The sequence below is a fragment of the Cebus imitator genome, unplaced genomic scaffold, assembly GCF_001604975.1.
Source record: "Cebus imitator isolate Cc_AM_T3 unplaced genomic scaffold, Cebus_imitator-1.0 Scaffold79, whole genome shotgun sequence".
In the NCBI taxonomy this organism is placed as follows: Eukaryota; Metazoa; Chordata; class Mammalia; order Primates; family Cebidae; genus Cebus; species Cebus imitator.
In genome coordinates this window covers 5,126,176-5,146,114 of record NW_016107394.1, presented here as the reverse complement: position 1 = coordinate 5,146,114, position 19,939 = coordinate 5,126,176, and the positions used below count along the sequence as shown (strand labels likewise).

The following is a 19,939-nucleotide window of genomic DNA, read 5'->3' as shown; positions in this document are numbered from 1 at the left end:
ACAAAGACGTGCACACTCCTCCATCCACACCAATACACTCCCTAACAGGGCCCGCATACAGCCGTGCGCCCTCACGTACACCAAACCACCCCTCCCACACACACACACAGGCTCACACACACGGACGCGCACCCGGGAGGACACCCCCAAACTCCGACCTTGGAGCCCTGACGCGTCCCGCCGCACTGCCCTGGCTCGCTGGGCGGTGCGCGCACACGCAGACGCGCACACACAGACACACACTCACACAACCCGCGTGGTTCCACGCCCCTGGCCGCGGCCCGGGTGCTGCGCGGCTCCGCTCGGCAGGCGGCGGGCGGGGACCGGGGGCGGGGGCGGCGGCGGCGGCGGCGGCCGGGAGAGCGGAGGAGGCGGAGCAGGGAGCCGGGAGCGGGCTGGCCCGCGCTCCTCCTGCTGGCCGGGGATTTTCCAGCCTGGGCGCTGACGCCGCGGACCTCCCTGCGGCCGTCGCGGACCATGGGCGACAAAGGGACACGGTGAGTGCAGGGCGGCCGGACGGTGCAGGGCGGCCGGACGGTGCAGGGCGCGTGGGGGCGGCCTCGGCGAGGGCACGGGCGGGGGTTCCGATTGCGTCCTGGTTCTGCGTTCGGGGCCACCCTGGGATCAAGTACCCGCTCTCCTCCACCCGAGGTCTTCTGTGTGGTCTCCGGCAGGGCCGTGGGCGGCGCAGGCTAAAGGGCAAGGGCCGGGCGGCCCCATGTGGGCCGCGGCTCCTGGCCCGGACACACTCGCAGCTCGCTGACACCCAGCACTGGCCAGCAGGCGCAGAGACTCACGGAGGCAGGTTGACACACAATACACTCACGGACACACTAACCCGTGGCACATGCATGCTGGCGCACACACTGGCAGCCGCTGACACAGGCTCATCACACGCAGTGGCACGCCGTCACACACGCCTCAGTCAACACTTTCTTGCTGACAGCCTTGTTGGCATGCACAGGTCACACTCCAACACACACCAGTTCTAACACACCCTAGTGCTGGTATACACGTGTGGGCATACACTGATATGCACTCTCACCTGCACTCGCTGTAGCAAACACCCTTGCTGGCACACACATCACTCTCACTGGCACACACACTTGTGCTGCTGGCACGTCTCACCAACACAGCGGAGCGCAAAGCCACACCAACACTGACCCCCACAGACACAATCACACTGATGCCTGCAAAGACTGGCACCCTACAGGCACAAGCTCCCAGCTCCGAGGCCCGCTGACACACATGCTCCAGGCCCCACATGGCCAGAAGTGGAAATACACACATCACACAGGGTAGAGCACTCCCGACACCCCCAGCCTGGGGAAAACAGATCCCATCCCATCCAGATCCCATCCATGCACTCTGCTCCCTTTTCTCTGACCTCCTGAGGAGTGGCTGGCCAGGAGCTCTTTTGAACCTAGGGCTGGGAGAACCCCTCCTGTTCTCCTGGAACCTGGCCTGAAAGACTCAGAAAGAGGCAGTGTATGCCTCTGAAAGGGGAAACTGGGATAAAAGGGGAAGGGGCTAGAGCAGGATAGCCCCTGAGGGCAGCCCTTCAGACAGGACCAGCACTCCTCAGGGGCTCAGCATTGTCACCCTGTTTCCCCCGTTGCCCTCCCTACCCACTAAGTCTGCACATAGCCTCTCCCTGGGGTCCCCTTCTTACCCGCTTTCCATCCCTGTTTCTCATTGTTTTCTGTCTTCCTCCCCTCCTATCCTTGTGTCCAATTTCTCCCTCCTCCCTTCCCTCCCCTCTCCTCGTTTCCATTTATTTATTGAGCTCTTGCTGTATACTAGGCATATTGTGGGGGATCAAAGATGTGCAAGTCCCCTTCCTCCCCCGAAGGAGCTAACAAACTAGAGAGACCACCCCAGAGGGCACCACCTTTCAGGGCCACTGACAAAGCCATTTCTCACCCACTGCCATCTAAGGCTCTCTCAACAGCATGAGAAAGGGCTTCCAGAGATTATTTCCATTTTCTAGAGGAAGAAACTGAGTCTCTGAGGCAACTCAAGCTCTTAATGTTTAGAAACTACTTTCCAGCCATCCTCCTGACAGCTCTTCCAGGAGGTTAATTTTCCTTTTCCTCTTTTCTAGCAGAGGAACCAGAGGGTTAGAGTTGTCATGTGATTTGCTTAAGGTCAAGATGGGTTAGAGGCAGGGCAGAAGCTGGAGTCCACTTGGTCATGTCTCTGTGGATGGCCCTAGGGCACTGCCAGGCCCCTCATGTGCCAGGAAGGGGTGCTCTGCTCTGTCTTGGAGGCCCAGGCCTTTCGGGGAGACTGCAGAAGATCATGGTGTCTCTGAATGCACCTCGATGGCTAGTCCCCATTGCAGCTGGCTGGCCAGCACTGTGACCTAGGCCTCTATCCGAAGTAGGAAGTTGTGTGACTCCCTCCCCAGCCACATCCATCTGCCCTGAAATTAAGACCCTCTTGACCCATGAGGTCAGGATTTTCTTCCTATAGGGCATAGCAGGGAGTCTGAGCCATTCTCCCCTCCCTTGTCCTTCCTGGGCTGCCTTGTGATCGGGGTGACTCAGCCTCTCTTGGGTCTCTCTGTATCTCTCTGTGACTGGGGGGATAAGTGTCATTGCTGTCCTGCTGACATGGATTGTCAGAAAGATGAGGACACCATGGGCTTCCAGGCACCTGCTGGAGACCCTGTCTCTGAGGCCAGGGTATTTTCCATGACTCCCCCTGCCCTGCCTTGAACCCACTGGTGGACCTTTGGGACATTGGGCAATTGCCTTTACCTTTCTGGACCTTAGTTTCCCATCTGTTGAAGCTATCAATACTTCCATTTTAGGGCTCCCCTTGTATACTTACTGACTTTGCTGGGCAGGGGTAGAGGCGCTGCCTGAAGCCTAGACCCAAGGCCTGGCTAAACCCACCTGATGGTGGCCTGACCTCCCCCTCAGATTCTCCTGTAGTCCTATGAGGACTTTCTCTCCCTTTTCAGACAGTTTGCCAAGTAATTTGGAAGAGAAGGGCAAAATTAGGAATGGACTGTACCCTGTCTTTTTCCCGTAAGCCATGAGATTCTACTTTATCTATCTATGACTAAGAAGAGGAATCTGCAGATATCTAAAAGTGAACATCAGGAACTATCGAATCCATCCCTCCATCTGGAATTGCACCCCCATATGAAAGTGATAATGAAAATTAATCAGAAACAGTCACTGACCTCTAGGAAGTCCCAGGAACAAGGGGAAATAGGTGTTAAAACAAATACCTGGGCAGGGCTGCAAATGGTGGCTCACTCCTGTAATCCCAGCACTGGGAGGCTGAAGCCGGAAGATTGCTTGAGCTCAGGAATTCGAGACCAGCCTGGGCAACATGGCGAAACCTCGTCTCTGCAAAACATACAAAAATCAGGTGATTATGATGGTGCACGCCTGTAGTCCTAGCTACTCAGGAGGCTGAAGTGGGAGGATCACTTGAGCCCTGGAGGTCAAGGCTGCAGTGAGCCATGATCATGCCACTGCATTCCAGCCTGAGGTAGTGAAAAAATAAAAACAAAATACCTGGACAGGGTTAATTACAGGGCAGGAGTCGGATGGTTGCTGTAAGGTGCTCGGGGAACAATCTTGTATTCATTCAACAAATGTTGATGAGTACCTTCTGAGTGCCCAGGGTCTAGGGATTCAGAGAGGAAAGAGTCTACACTGTCCTCCAGGGATTTAGAGCAGAGCAGGTGGTTATAAAGCAGGATGACATGTGTTGTGGGAGGCTAAAGGAGAAGTCCCCAACCCAGGCCCAGGCAGGGAGCATGGCCAAGGAAGCCTTCCTGGAAAGGAGGTGGTATTAGAACTACTGAGCTTCATCTGAAAGGGTGAGAAGGCCAAGGGGGTGGGATTAGGAATGACATTCCTGGCCGAGGGTGCAGAATCTGCAATGGCTTGGAGGCAGGAAGCAAGGTGTGCAGCCCGGGGTCTGGGCTGGGGATGACAGTGAGCCTTAGGAGGTAAACACAGGCCGGTCGCCAGCAGCCTGGGAATGTCAGGCTAAGGAGAAAGCATTTTCTCCTGAAGTGGATGGTGATTCAGAGAAGAGTGTGAGGCAGCAGAGGGATGGAAGCAGATGTTTTCATTTCAGAGAGATGTCTTTGGCAGCGCCAAGGAGGATGGATGGGACGAGCAGGCCTGGAAGCAGGGAGACCAGTGAGGAGGCTGGGGAGAAACCTGAGAACTAAGGCTGCGAGCTCTGAACTTAGGCTGCAGAGAGGATAGAGCTGAGAAATTTGAATATGAATAAGCAGGTGGAGTCCATCAATCTTACTGGTCAATTGGCCCTTTGCCAGGTATCTGGTGTGCGTTAGAATTACACACATAATCTCAATGAATTCAACTGTAATCTGGTAATGTGGGGCTTGTTGTCCCCATTTTGCAGATGAGGAAACAGACTTGGAGAGAGTATTTGTCCACTGCCATTCAGCCAGCAGGCATAAGAACTCAGGCCTGTTGGCCCACAAAGCCCTCTCTGCTACTCGACTCTTTGCCCAAGTGAGGGGGCCTTGTCTGGCTCACAGTTGGCCCCCCTGGCAGCTTCCAGCCTCAGGTTGTGCATCTTTTCTGGGCCTTGCTCTTCCCACCAACTCAACAGACAACATGAAGGATCAGATTTAGATAACAGGAGGGACTTCCTGAGAGGCAATGGAAGGGAGTGGAATTTCCTTTCCTGCATATGTTTATGAACTCTTCTTTTTTCAGAGAAAGGAGGGTGATGGGAACATGTAACCACCAGCTCTCTGTGAACTTTGGCTGTCATTTCTCTTGGTGGTTAAGCCCTGTGTGACCCATCTTGGCTGGAACATGGGGAAGTCCTGTGGCTTCGGCCAGGCCTGCTTGTGGGGCTGCTGGGAGTGGTGCGTCAAGCCTGGCCCACTGTCTCTGATCCCTGATTCCAAGCCAGCCTCTGGGCTTCTGACTTCTCCACAGCTTTCTTTCTCCCAAGTTTGGGTCTCCTTGCCTGAGGCTGATGCCTCCTGTTGGCATGAGTCCAGAGGCCCTGAGTTGTGGGCTTGCCACTTCCAGGGTTTCTGACACTTTGGGGTGGTGGCAGTAGAAAAGCAGGCTGGGGGTCAGCACACCACAAGTGAGGTCCTGCCTCCACTCGGCCATCCTCTGCTGTTGCCAGAGTGCCCACGCCGACCATCTGGCTGAGGCCTGCAGGGCTGGGAGCAGCCTGGTCGGGGAGCCAGGGCAGTCTGCTATAGGCTGGACATAGGGGGTTTTGTGTACATGGGTCTGGATCCTGGGGTAGGGATCAGGGTGCGAGGCAGGGCTTTGGAAGTGTGGATGAGTAGCATTGCTTCGGGAGGACGTATAACAGTATGAAGAGATGGTTAGGGACAGCCAGGGCCTTTGAGAGCACCAGTGCCTGGGCAGGAGAGAAGAGGGAGGAAACTGAGGGAAGACTGTGTTCTTGGAGCCAAAGAAGCAGGGACAGACCCACAGAGGCTGAGCTGGAGCAAGACCCCTCAGATTCAGCCAGAAGGCAGTGGCTGGTAGCATGGGGTTTTGGTGGAGTGGGGAGGGCAAAGCTAGGCTCCAGGGGGCAGAGGAGAGCAGGAGAAGACCCCGCTTTTCTACATGGCCTGGAGCAAGGCTGGAGTCGGAGGAAAGGTGTGGGGCCCTGGGCTTGGGGCAGTATGGTGGTGGGCAGTGAAGACTGTGGGCATGGGAACTGAGGGTTTTATCTCATCCACCTGCTCCTTCTGCCTTATGTCCAGAGGCAAAAGTCTACTGCCCTGTGCTGTCCTTTCAGGCTCAGGCTGAGGGGTTGTGAAGTGTGAGCTGGTCTTGGGGAAGACATGCAATGTGCTGGCTCCAGAAATAAGGAGCATCTGACTTGGGTAGGGGACTTGGAGTAAGGCTTCCTGGAGAAGGTGACCTCTGAGCTGGGTGCTGGTGTATGAGAAAGATCTAGACAGAAGGAAGAGCCTAGGCCAAGGTGCAGATACGGGGTGCAGCAGGTGTGGGAGTGTGAGGAGTGAGGCTGTGGAGGAAGGGGCAGCCCTGGCCAGCAGGCCTTGGATGCTGGAGTGGGTGGTTTCAAGGTACTTGCTTATTCATTCATACCTCAGGCTGAGTGAGCTCCCCAGCTGGTAAGCTCCTTGTGGTTCAGGGCTATTTTTGTTTCCCATTTGATGCTTCCTTACCCACTGCTGGGCCTGCTTTCCCAGGAGATGCCTGGCAGAGGTTTACTGAACTGGACTGAACTTTTTCTTCCCTTCTTGCCTCTGCTGTCGGCCCAGGGACTCCCTAAGTGCTGAAATTAGGCCTTTCCCATTAGTGAAAGGCCCTAAGATTGAAAGCAATATTTCCCACATAGGCAAAGTGCTCAGGAGAGAGGGGTGGGGTCCTGACTCCTCCATCAGATTGGAAAGTCCTCAGGGACAGCGATATACCACCCCTATTCCCATGGGGCGCCTGAGCAGGAGGCCTGGGGCTCCCTCATCTGATTGGCCTCTGCAAGTGGGAGCCGTGTCTTCCTCCTCAGACTGGAGGCTTCTGAAGGAGGATGCCTCCCCCATCACAATGGGGGTTCCTGACGTTGGGGCCTTGTCTCCCGCGCGAGCCCTGGGATTAGAACAGGTATCACCACAGACAGTCCCTGGGCACCCTGCGTCCTTACTTCCCATGTACAGGATGGGTCCTGTCCCAGGGGTGGCTTGAGTCCTAGTAGGGAGTTGGAGAACGGGGGTTGGCAGGACAGGGTGGCTTCTTTTGAGAGAGTAACAAAGGACTCTCTTGTCCCAGCCCCCTCCCGCCTTCCCTAAGGGGCCCTGGCAGGGTCATCTCTCCGGAGACGCGCCTCCTCCTTCCTGGGACTGGCCCCATCTTTAGTCCCACTCCAGAAGAACTGCTTGTTCCTTCTCAGGAGACCTGGTGCCAGATGAGGCCCCTGGGAGTTGGACCAGACAGGTCCCCAGAGTTCTGTGTGACTAAGGTCACCGCAGGAACTGAACGGCTTTTCCTCTGCGTGGAGCTGGGTGGCACCTGGCTGAGGCCGCAGTGGAACTTCCGCCTCCCTGCACCTGCAGAGGGATCTGCTGGTCTGAAGGGCCTCCAGCAATGGGGGCATTATGACTGACGTCGGGTCAGAGGGAGGCAGGATGCAATGTCTGGACCATTCAGTGTGGTCCTGGATGAGGCAGGAGGTCCCTTTCATGCTGGCCCTGGGCCTGGAGCCCACAACCAGCTCACTCGGTCCTGGTGCAGCCACGCTCTTCCCTCAGGCTTGCAGAGGTTTGCTGAACTGAACTGAACTCCTTCTTCCCTTCTTCCCCCATCATGCTGGGGGCTCCTGAGGTTGGGGCCTTGTCTCCTGTGTGAGCCCTGGGATTAGAACAGGTATCATCTCAGATGACTCCTGGGCACCCTCCCTTCAGCCTTCCTGTGTGCAGGATGGGTCTGTCCCAGGGGTGGTTTGAGTCAGAGGGTGTTGGTTTGGTAGGGGTTGGAGAGAGGACAGAGGGCAAGCAAATCACTGCCAGGCTTGTTCCCTCTTCACCCTTGGCCCAGCCTGGTGCAATGGGCGTGGACAGGTTTTGGCATAGGGCCAGGGAAGGAGTAGGGAGTAGACTGCTGGGGCTCACCATCTCAGAAGGGTCCCAAAGGTTTGCTCTACTGCCTACTTATGCTATGTGACCTTGGGCATGACATGCACCCTTTCTGGGTCCTACTATCCCTATGAAGTCAAATCATGTGAGAGGCCCTTCTGCTAGCAGGTCTGGGAGTGGCTTTTCTTCTGGGCAGCCAAAGTGGAAGATTGAGCAACTCAGGCCTCTGCCACAGATCAGTGGGACTGAGACCACCAGGGAGTGTGTCCTGGGTGGGGTTGGGTGTTGGGTGCTGAGGGCCAGGAAGGAATTGGCTACTGCTCGAAAGGGTGGTGCTGTCTCCCATGGGGTCAGGTCCATGAACGGCAGCTGTGCTCACCTCCAGGGACATAAGGCATCTGTAGCAGGTCCGGGGCGGTGGCTCACACCTGTAATACCAGCACTTTGGGAGGCCAAGGGGCGGATCACTTGAGGTCAGGAGTTTGAGACCAGCCTGGCCAACATGGTGAAACCCCGTTTTTACTAAAAATACAAAAAGTAGCCAGGCATGGTAGCATGTGCCTGTATTCTCAGCTGCTTGGGAGGCTGAGGCACAAGAATCGCTTGAACCCAGGAGGTGAATGTGAGCCGAGATTGTGCCACTGCACTCCAGCCTGGGTGACAGAATGAGACTCTGTCTCAAAAAATAAATAAAATAAAATATGGTTAAAAAAATTAAAAATAGGCTTGGCGCGGTGGCTGACGCCTGTAATCCCAGCACTTTGGGAGGCCAAGGTGGATGGATCACGAGGTCAGGAGATTGAGACCATCCTGGCCAAGATGGTGAAACCCCGTCTCTACTTAAAAAAAAAAAAAAAAAATTAGCCGGGCGTGGTGGTGTGCGCCTGTAGTCCCAGCTGCTCAGGAGGCTGAGGCAGGGGAATCACTTGAACCCAGGAGGCGGAGGATGCCGTGAGCCGAGATTGTGCCACTGCACTACAGCCTGGGCGACAGAGTAAGACTAGGTCTCAAAAAAAAAAAAAAAAAATTAAAAATAAACAAAGCATTTGTAGTTACCAGTAGGCCTTTTGCTCAGGCTGTTTGCTCCTCGTGAACGCCCTTCCCTCTCTTCCTTTTAAGATAGCTCAGAAGCCCTTCTTCCAGGAAGCCTTCTCTGCTGTTCCTTTGGCCTCCTCTGGCCTCCTGCAGCCCCCTCGGTGATCTGATTAGCATGGATTATTAGCAGATTAGCAGAGAGGTTAGGCTGTTGGAAGAACCAGATTTCCTGGTTTCCAGTCCCAGCTCTGACACTTACCAGCTGGGTGGCTTCACTGATTACTTAACTCTTTCGCTGCTGTGGCTCCTTTATCTGCGAAATGGGATAGTAGGTGGTCATGAGGATTGAGTTAAAATTAAGTCAGATAAAGCAAAGAAAGTCCCCGTGCAAGGTCAGTGTTATGTGGCTGTTATGCTTATATGACCTCTCATCAGGCCTGCCTCCCTCACCCAGCTGTGAGCTTCCCCAGGGAAGGGCCCTGTTTAATTCATTTTTTGAGTCTCCTGAGGCTCCAGTACAAGTCTGTATTATCATTGGCTTTCAGTATCCGATTGCTGACTTAACCACATACAACACCTTTCCCATCCTGCAAGGCCTGGGTCACATACATGCACCTCTTCCTCTGGGAAGCCCTCACTGATTCCCAGTACTTTGTGACCTTCTTGTAGTCTCTCTCTGTCAGCACTTTCTCCTCCCTCCCTGCATAGATCCTGGTTATTTGCTCACTTGTGATGTCCTCTTGTGAGGTCAAGAACTTTTCAAGAGCACTTGGCCTGGATCTGCTTGTCTCCAGCACCTGTGCAGACCTGGCATGCCACTGAGCGCCATCAATATTTGTTCAGCCAAGGTGTTTCACTGGCAGGAGATATTCTGGGGGCTGGGGGGTACAGTGTGGCTGGTGAGGACCATAGGACATCATTGTTGATTTCAAAATATCTCAAAAGTAGCCCAGAGCCATAGGAATTAGATTATTCTTTGCGACGTAAAGGGCAGAGGTTACTGGACGTCCAGCTTTTTACCTTGCTGGGAGAATGTATTTTCTAAAAACCAGAGCTATCTGGCAAGGAGTTTGGTGGCTCATTCCTGCCTCTGGGACTTTGTTTCTGCCGCTGCTCCCATCTCGAATACCACCTTAGTTCTGTGCTTGTTCCAATCCTACTTCCTAAATGGGTGCCCCGGCCACGGAGTTGTTTTCTCCTGGGCTCCAGAGGGCACGCTGCATTCTTCATCCTCATCCTCAGTCATGTACTGAGCCTTTCCCTGGTGTGGGCAGTGACATGGGAGAGTAGGGACTCCCTCCTTAGGCTGGACATCTGGGTCTGGCTGCAGTCCCTCCAGTATGGTTTGACCTGGCCTGAGGAGGGGACCTTGGTTTCCGATGACCCACCAGTGATCAAGGAGTGCTTTATGCAGCTGGACAGCCTCCCTTGGCTGGCAGAGCACAGAGCTCCCCATCGGCTCCCCACTGGGCAAGTACTCAGAACCCACCTAATTACTGGGGACAGAATTCTGGGCACTGCATCCAGCAGGCTGCGGTCATATTCAGCTAATTAAACCACCCAAGCATTGTTCCTTGGCCCAGAGCAGAGGGAAGGGGGGTGGGGTGGTGAGGCTGGGAAGAGATGTAACAGGGGAAGCTCAGAGATGGGTCTGCAGAGCAGGGCTGGGAGAGGGAAGCAGGAAGTGCAGAGGGAGGGTGAGAAGCAGGGAGAGGGACAGGCAGATGGCCAAAGGTGCCGTCTGGGGAGAGCACCCACGTGGGGTGAGTGGAGGGCAGGGGCTCTGGCCTGGGAGACAGGGATCCCACTTCTTCACTGTCCCGGCGCTGCCATGGCAAGCTGCTTCTCCTGATTGGGCCTCAGTTTCTCCATGTGTCAAGCAGGAAGTAGGCTCCCTAGGACCTTTTCCTTCTCTAGTTAGGAGGCCAGAGGACACGAGGTGCAGTGTGGCTCTGTGCAGGACAGCTTGGCCTCTGGCAGCCCTGCCTTCTGGAAGTGGCAGAGAGTGTAGGAGTCTGATCCAGCCTGAGATTGGGTCCGAAGGGAAGACAGTTGGGAGCAACAACTTGGTGACGTCCTCCCCAAGCATGTCCCACCCTTGAGCCTTGGTCCTGTCTTCGGGACTGTCCTGTGGTTCCCAAACTAGTCCTCGGGGAGGGACTTTTTAAGGCCCAGAGCTCCCTCCCCAGAGCTGAGCAGTGTCATTTCCATGTGTGTAGGAATTTCCCAAGTAGCACCCTCAGAGTGTGTGGAGGAGGGGCTCCCAGAGCTAGAGCCAGGAGGTTTGGAGTTTGGAATTCAGAGTCGGACAGACTCTGCTCTACCGCTCACTTGCTAGCTCCATGACCTTCAGCTTGGGTCTTAAGCTCTCTGGCCTCAGTTTTCTCCTTTGGGAAATAGGTATAATAATATTAATGGGGTTGCTATGGGCAGAGAGGATAAGGGCTTCATAAAAAGCCATTGTTGGCTGGGTGTGGTAGCTCATGCCTATAATCCCAGCACTTTGGGAGGCTTAGTGGGCAGATGATTCAAGGTCAGGAGTTCGAGATCAGCCTGGGCAACATGATAAAACCTCGCCTCTATTAAAAATACAAAAATTAGCCAGGTGTAGTGGCACACACCTGTAGTCCAGCTACTAGGGAGGCTGAGGTGGGAGGATTACTTGGACCCGGAAGATAGAGGTTGCAGTAAGCTGAGATCTTACCACTGTACTCCAGCCTGGGTGACAGAGTAAGACTCCGTCTCAAAAAAGAAAAGAAAAAAAAGCCATTGTAATTCAAGATCAAGAGTTGATCTCAGCGCCTTCCCTCTCCCATGTCCCCTCCCTCCTCTTTCATCCCTCTTTTCCATGGTCTAGGGCTGTGCACACAGCTGAGTGCGTGGGGGTGGGGGCTGTGCCAGCCGGAGGAGGAGAAACTCTAAGGAGGGCAGGAAGGGAAGTGAGATTGCCCAGGGCCAGCAGCAGCAGTGTGGTGCTAGGGCAGCCGGGGCCCCTCACCCACGGCTGATTCTCTAGGAGGAAGTGGGGAGAGATTAGGGAGCAGGAAGCTGGGGGTGGTTGTGGAGGGAAGTCCCTTGGCATCCTGGCCCCAGGCTCCTCTTTCTTAACCCTCACCCCTGTGCAGAGCCCTGAGTCTGGCTTTCTGCCAAGGGAGCCAGCAGGCCACTGTTTCACACACTCAGAAAACAACAGCCTTCCTGGTTTCCAACCCCAAGTAGGAGGTGCCTGCTTGGAGCTCAGGCATTTGGAAAGCAGTGCCTGCTGCAGGGTCTGCCAGGTCTGGAGGAGGCAGCAAAAGAGAAGAAAGACCCCTTACCCCCCACAGCCTCTCCTGGCAGCGCCGGGCTGAGACACGCCTAGGCCTCTGACTCCAAGGCAGCCGGTTACGTAACTGAGCATGCCTCCCTGCTCCTTTCCTCCAGGTCTCCCCAGAAGGGCCTTGGAGGAGGTGCTGCTTTGCTCAGAATTGCTGGGCCCAGAAGGTTGTGGGGAGCACGCCCTGCTTTGGATAGTGGTAGTACAGCCCACGCCCTGTAGGTTGGTGAGCCGTGTGTGCTTCCTCGGTGCAGGCCTCTGGGGCTGGCTCTGACGATTGTCCCCCCCCAACCCTCCTGGGAGCAGAGCTGCAAAAGGGAGAAGCCTCATTAGAGGAAACAGGCCACATCCTGAGATAATTTGACTGCAAACTGCCCCCAGAGGGCAAGTGGCCTCTCTGCAGCCAGAGGAACAAATGGCTAGCATTTCACAGTTTGTTCCATTCAATTCCACAAACATTTTTCCCTCCATGCAAGGCATCTCCCAAAGCACTGGGCTGGCCTGTCCCAGTGGTGTGTCTCTCTCTGAGTGGGAAGGCGATTATGGAGCAGCTGTGCTCTGCCTCCCGTCTGAGACTGCCCTTTCTCTGAGTTTGGGGGCCTGGCCTTCCCGGGTTCTGGGTGGCAAGGAACCTCAGGACGTGGAACACTACCTCCCGGGACCTTGGGTTAGGGGTTTTCAGGGTAGTTTATGTTGTTTCTGTTAGGCCACCGCTGCCCTCCTGAGGAGGTTCCAAGGAACAAAGCTTTCTCTCTGTGCCACACCCAGGCCCTGTGCTGGGCACCTGAAATACGAAGAGGACCCAGACAAGTCTTTGCCCTCATGCTGCTCAGATGTATTGGGAGAGAGGAAATAGATGATCACAACAACTGCCAGAAGAGGGGTAGTGGGGGCTGGGTGCGGTGGCTTAGGCCTATAATCCTAGCACTTTGGGAGGCAGAGGCGGCAGGATCACGAGGTCAGGAGTTCGAGACCATCCTGGCTAACACGGTGAAACCCTGTCTCTGCTAAAAACAAAAAATCAGCCAGGTGTGGTGGCACGTGCCTGTAATCCCAGCTACTCAGGAGGCTGAGGCAGGAGAATTGCTTGAACCCAGGAGGCGGAGGTTGCAGTGAGCCGAGATTGAACCACTGCACTTCAGCTTGGATGACAGGGTGAGACTCTGTGTCTTAAAAAAAAAAAAAAAGAAAAAAAAAGAGGGGTAGTGGGGATCTGTTTATAGCAGGGCCAGAGGTTAAGGATTGGAGGCAGCTCCCCAGAAGGAGGGACCCTTGAGCAGGTTGGAAAGTGCATGCCTTTCAGCCAGAGGTAATACTCTTCCTGGTGGTATCTCTGTGACTTGTGTTTTCAATCAGGACTGACTTCCTTCAGCAGAGACTTGAGAAACCTACTATGTGCCGGCACAGTGTCAGGCACTGGCTTCATGTGCTGTCAGTAAGGAGTGTCTTGGGAATGCAGACTGCTTGAGGGCAAAAAAAAACTAGGGTGAAAAGTGAAAGTTCTGTCCCATGGCATCGCAGTGAGTGTTTTGGCCTGGAGAAAGAAAAGGTGGTGGGCATATCAGGAGACACTGGGCTCAGCAAATCTGCATTGGAAACCAGGGTGTACTGTGCTGAAGGTCTGGAGAGCAAAGCTTCCTCCAGCCCAGGAGACACTGCAGAGGTCTGATGGCTGCTCCCAGAGGAGTCCATGGATATGAGACAGTTGGGAAACTATGTCTTAGGAGAAACAGCTCCAGGCTTTGGGGCTGACAGCCAGGGGACGTGTGCGCTAGTCTCTTTAGATTGGAGGGCTATCTTTTCGCACACTGAGGCCACGTGGAGTGGTGGAGAGAGGCAGCAGGCTGGGGTTCTCACCTCCCCTCTACCAGTAATTGCATGTCTGTAGGAAAGTTTTCCAGCCTCTGGGGATAATGTGTTCATCCTTTCTCCATTACAGCTGTGCTAATGAAAGCACCCAGCACATTAGCAGGGCTCATCACTTGTTGATTTTATGATGGGTCTGTATCGCCCCAGGGTACTGGGAGGAACCTAGAGACATTTTAAAACTTAATAAGGAGATTTTTTTTTTTTTGCAACAGATTTTTGATATTCTAAAAATGACAAAGATGATTACACATCATAATCAAGTGGTTAATATGCATCGTGGTTTCTCCCAGCGCTGGCTGTTTGGCAGCAGCGATTCAGCATGCACACTTTAACAACCCAGCCACCTCTGATGTTCACCATTTGCAGAGTAAACTTTGGAGTAGGAAGAACTTTCAAAGAACCATTACCCGGCCCTACACTGAGCCCTGACCCAGCGCACAGACAGACCTGGGTTGCTCTGGCCTCGACTTCCCTTTGAGTGTAGAGCTGGATGGGGGTGGGCCGAGCTCCCTGGAGAAGAGAAACCCATTCCTTCCCATGGGCAGCCCCAGTTCAGGGGATCCAAACTGAATGGTGATAGAGACATGTCTCCCAAAATACTGTTCTCATTTTACGGCCACTGGCTCCGATCAAGCCCCACACCTGGCTGGGACCATTACAGTCACCTTCTAGTTGCTCTCTTTCTGCTCAGTCCCAACCCTCCAAGTCATCCTCTGATTCTGAAATTCACATCTGACCATATCCTTCCCAGCCTAAAACCTGATTTATTGCTCCCCATCTCCTATAGGAAAGTCTCCATTCTCTAGGTGACACTGGAGGCCCTTCAGGATCTGTCCCTAGTGTTCCTTCCACACTCCTTCTCCAGCTGTCCCCCTCACACTGCTAACAACCTGGCTGCACTGACTTTTTTGGATCTTCCTCAATAGCCTTTGTACTTTTCACACCTCTGTGCTTTTGCTCAAGCCAGTCTCTTTAGCTGGAATGCCCTTCTTTTTCCAGTGAAATCTTCCTTACATTTTCAGGTTGAACTTAAAGACATTTCAGGCCAGGCATGGTGACTCACGCCTGTAATCCTAGTACTTTGGGAGTCTGAGGCAGGCAGATCACCTGAGGTTGAGAGTTCGAGACCAGCCTGACCAATACGGAGAAACCCCATCTCTACCAAAACTACAAAATTAGCCTGGCATGGTGGCACATGCCTGTAATCTTGCTACTCGGGAGACTGAGGCAAGAGAATCACTTGAACCCAGGAGGAGGAGGTTGAGGTGAGCCAAGATGGCACCATTGCACTACAGCCTGGGCAATAAGAGCTAAACTAAAAAAAAAAAAAAAAAAAAAAAAAAAGACATTTCAGTGAAGCTCTAGACATGAAGCCCTCCCTTGACGCTGCTCCCTGCCCAGGCAGAGTGAATGGCCTCTTCTTGGCGCCCTTAGCACCATGCAGGCTTCCGGGATGGCACTTTGTATTGTAGATGACTGCTGACGTGTCAGTTCCCTCTCTGCTCAAGGGTATCTTTTATCTCTTGGACTCCCAGCTCCTGATTGGGGCCTGGCACAGTGTGGGGCCAGACTTGGGTGGGAGAATGAGTCAGGGAAGATATTCACTGGAGGAAGTGAGCCCTGAGCTGCTGACTTAAAGAAGTAGCATCCTTTCCCTCTTCTCACTTCCTTTCTGGTCCTGGTGCTGAAGGAAAACAATTGAAACTTTTTTTTCTTTCTTTTCTTGTTTGAGATAGGGTCTTGCTGTGTCGCCCAGACTGGAGTGCAGTGGCATGATCATAGCTCACTGCAGGCTTTGTGGAGGTGGGGTCTCACGTGTTGCCCAGGCTGGTGTCAAACTCCTGGGCTCAAGTGATCCTTCTGCCTCAGCCTCCCGTAGTGTTAGGATTAGAGGTGTGAGCCAACATGCCTGGTCTGAAACTGACTGAAAAGGGAAATGTATAGCTTTTGAATTGGGGGATGGAATCTCCTAGCCTGGAGATAATCAAATAAGGCCTAGATCTCCCTCTCTCCCTTCACACATTTCCTGAATACTTAGATCATGCCAGACACTGGAGCTACAAAAATGAATTAACTAAAACATGTCTATCTTCTTCTATCTCCATAATGTGCATGCTGGAAACTGCCCTTTCCTTTCTTTGTTTCATTGGGTCAACTTCAAATCTTGGCATGTCACTTGTAGCTCTGACTCTGGGCACATTGTGCCACCTTCTGAGTCCTAGTTTTCTTATGCATACCATGGAGGTGATAATATTCCCCCCATAAGGTGGTGGTGGGTCATGTGTGTGAGGGGCTGAACAGGTGCCTTTGACAGTGGTTTCTCATTGAGTGGTAGCCACTATTCGACTGGAAGCTTCTTGAGGGCAGTGTCCATGTCCAGTAGATCAATGTGTCCTTAGAGCCCAGCCCAGGACCAGGCATGCAGTACATGAGGGTCATCAGCCATCCCGATTTTCCTGGGACAGTCTCAGTCCTGCATCTCAGGAAACCCCTCAGCTCATTCCTGGGCAAATCAGGACTGTGGGTCACCCTACAGCACCTTCTCATAAAGATTTGTAGAATAGGTATATCCAGGAATCAAGCATTAGTGAAGGACAGAGGTGGGACTTGGACAGGCCAGGGCAAACACTAGGTGGCTGCCTTGGGCACTGAGAGGAGTCAGCAGAAGGGTCTGGAAGGCCCAGCATGTGGACAATGGGAGGTGGGGATGGGGCCATCTGTGTCTTGGCAGGGTGTGGGGAGGACATCAGGCTCTGAGTCTGTAAGGTGATTGTTTTTTTTTTTTTTTTGAGACGGAGTCTTGCTCTGTCGCCCAGGCTGGAGTGCAGTGGCACGATCTTGGCTCACTGCAGCCTCCGCCTCTGGGGTTCAAGCGATCCTTCTGCCTCAGCCTCCCAAGTAGCTAGGACTACAGGTGCAGGCCACCAAGCCTGGCTAATTTTTGTATTTTTAGTAGAGACAGGGTTTCACCTTATTGGTCAGGCTGGTCTTGAACTCCTAACCTCGTGATCAACCTGCCTTGGCCTCCCACAGTGTCAGGATTATAGGCGTGAGCCACTGTGCCTGGCTGGTGATAGCTTTCAAACAGGTTTCAAGCTCCCAAGGGCCCTGTGCTCTTCCTTAGACACATCTAGAGAGGGCATGGTTGCTTCTCACTTTTTTGATTCTATTAATATATTGAGCCCTTAGCTGCTCTTCCGCCTTGGTAGCTGGAGGCCTCTCCCTCCCCAGCCCACTGAGTCTCAGCATGCGTGCCTGCTGCCTTCTGAGCTGTCCATACCAGACTGAGATGAGACGGGGCAGAAGCATGGGCTGGGAGATGGGAGAGCAAGGCTGCAGGCCCGTTCTCAGGCCCAGGCCCAGAAACGGAGTGAGCCTTCGTTTCTCACAGGCTGTGAGTTGTCACATGTGGAAAGCCCCTTGGCATGTTTAGTACATAGTAGGTGCACAGTATGTCTCATTTTTTGTTCCCATCTGTAAAAAGGGGACAATAAAGCTTGCCCTGCACATACCTCCAGGGCTGTTGTGTGGGCCAAATGGGATGTGGCTGTGGGAACATTTGGTAAACTGTATCATACCCTATACGTGTTTGGAGATGGGGTTTTTAATAGGGCTGCCCTTGCCAGCCCAGGATTCCAGCCCAGGCATGGAAGGCTCCTCTTGGGGATGTGCCCCAGGATCACAAAGAAATCCGGCGGTGCTGCCCTTGGGAGCAGCAGATCCCTGCAGACCCTGGACTCAGCTGAGCGCTGCCTTTTTTTTTTTTTTTTTGAGTCAGGGACAGGGCCTGGCTCTGTTGTCCAGCCTGGAATACAGTAGTGTTATCATAGCTTACTGTAGCCTTGACTTCCTGGGCTCAAACAATCCTTCCTCAGCCTCCTGAGTAACTGGGACCACAGGCGTGCGCCACCATACCAGGCTACTTTTTAAAATTTTTGTACAGAGGGGTTTTGCTACTTTGCCCAGGTTGGTCTTGAACTTCTGGACTCAAGCAATCCTCCCGCCTCAGCCTCCCCCAAAGTGCTGGGATTACAGGTGTGAGCTACCACGCCCAGCCAAGATCTGCTTCTTCTGAAACCATGGCAAGAGAAAGACAGACAGACTTGGACCTTCTGCAGGGAGGGTTAAGTAGCTGCGGGACTCCAAACAAGAAGAAGGAATGTCTTCCAGAGCCTCATCTGTCTGTTGGGCTGGAGGCAGGGCCTTTGTGAAGGCGGGTGGTGCTCAGATCGCCTCTGGGCCCTTCCTCCAGCCCCGAGGCGGATTCACCATGAGGCTGACGCAGCTTCAGCTTCCAGCCCTTCACGCTCCCTGGCCCTTTCCAAGGCCTAGCAATGTGTCCACGTGCTCAGGGGTTTTGTGAAATTTGCAAAAGGAAGATATTTTTGTACTTTTTTTTAAAAAAAAAAAAAAAAAAAAAAAAAAGCCTTCCAAGCTATATAAGGTTTAGGCCCACAAGCCTGGCTCTGCTCTGCTCTGCTCTGGCAGGTTTTCCTTTGGGTTGGGATGTTGGTGCCACATCTGCTGCATGTTCTTAGGGGGCTCTCATCCCACAGCAGAGATCTGTCATCGGTTAGAGTCCTCCCTGCAGAAGCAAGACCTGAAAGGCATCTGGGGGAGCCAGTTCTGGGGCAGGCTGAGCCTGCAGCTTCACTTGCTGTGTAAATTAGGGACTGGAAAGGTTTCTCTGGCTTCAATCTTCCTCATCTGCACAATGGAGATAAGACCTTCCTGGAAAGGTTAAAATAATGAACCACAGGTGAAACTCCCTGGTCTAGCCCCAGGATTGTCCTGGCTGCTCAGGAGACACTGATAGAAGCTGGATGGAGACGGTTTAAGGGAGCCCATGCCTTCCATTGGGATGTAGTCTGTCCTGCTGTCTGTCAAATTCACCTGCTGTGTTCCAGGCCTGATACTAGGCTCTGGGATACAGGCTGCTGGGGTGAGGTGGTTAGATTAGCCAAGAGGGTGAAAGTTGTTATTAACAGTGAAGCATGGGCCAGGTGTGGTGGCTCATTCCTGTAATCCCAGCACTTTGGGAGGCAGGCAGATCATGAGATAAGGATATTGAGACCATCCTGGCCATGGTGAAACCTTGTCTCTACTAAAAATAATACAAAAAATTAGCTGGGTGTGGTGGCGGAAGCCTGTAGTCCCAGCTACTCAGGAGGCTGAAGCAGGGGAATCACTTGAATCTGGGAGATGGTTGCAGTGAGCTGAGATCGTGCCACTGCACTCCGGCCTGGTGAAAGAGCAAGACTCTGTCTCAAAAAAAAAAGTACAAAAAACAAGAAGACAGTGGAGCACGGCTTGCCTGGGAAGGGGCTATTGTAACTGGGATGGGGCCTTCTGTGGGAGTGGGGCAGAGTGGAAGTCTGGACAGGCTTTTCCTGCCCCTGGGACTGGGTCAGGAGTCTGGCTGGTCTGGTGCCTGAGAGGAGGTGCCAGGGCAGGCCGAGCTGACGTTTCCTGCTCGGAAAGGAAAGTAGGCTGGCAGGGTGCGGTGCACCCCTCCGCAGAGTCAGGGAAGGGGAGTTTATCGGCAGCAATGTCTTGGCTTCTGTCCTTCCCTAAGACAGGGGCAGGGCTGTGAAGCACAAGCATGGTGTCTGGCTGGGTTTCAGATGCCACCCCTACTGCTTGTTATGCCTGTGACCTGGAGACGGTTATATAATCTTTCTGAACCTCAGTTTTGTCATCTTTAAAATGGGGGTAATAAAATCCTCTCCTCATCCCCATAGTGCTGTGGTAAGGCTTAAATGAGATAATGCAGGGCTTAACACAGTGCGTGGCACACAGTAGGTGCTCAGTACATGCTGATTGTCCCTCTCTTGCCGCATGACTCTCATCAACTTCTGTTTTACACTTCTCTGTCTGTGCCCCCAGTTGGGTGTGGGCTCTCTGGTGGCAAGTACTGAGTTTTGTTCACTGATCATTCCATTCCCTAGCCGTGGCACAATGACTTCAGGATACCTTGAACAGATTGGCAAGAAGCTGCACTGGGTCCAAAGAAAACAGTGTTAAGGCCAGGCGCGGTGGCTCACGCCAGTAATCCCAGCACTTTGGGAGGTTGAGGCAGGCTGATCACAAGGTCAGGAGTTTGAGACCAGCCTGGCCAACATGGTGAAACCCTGTCTCTAATAAAA

General features: G+C 53.5%; 1 protein-coding gene across 1 annotated transcript in view; it reads left to right on the top strand.

Annotated features, from left to right (window-relative positions):
* The first annotated feature begins 255 nt into the window (after positions 1-255).
* The window catches only part of ARRB1 (arrestin beta 1), a 97,904-nt gene continuing 78,220 nt past the window's right edge, over positions 256-19,939 (top strand). Inside the window, 1 exon segment of the mRNA XM_017533007.2 lies at positions 256-497. Coding sequence (XP_017388496.1) covers positions 478-497 — 20 coding nt within the window. The 5' untranslated portion in view covers positions 256-477.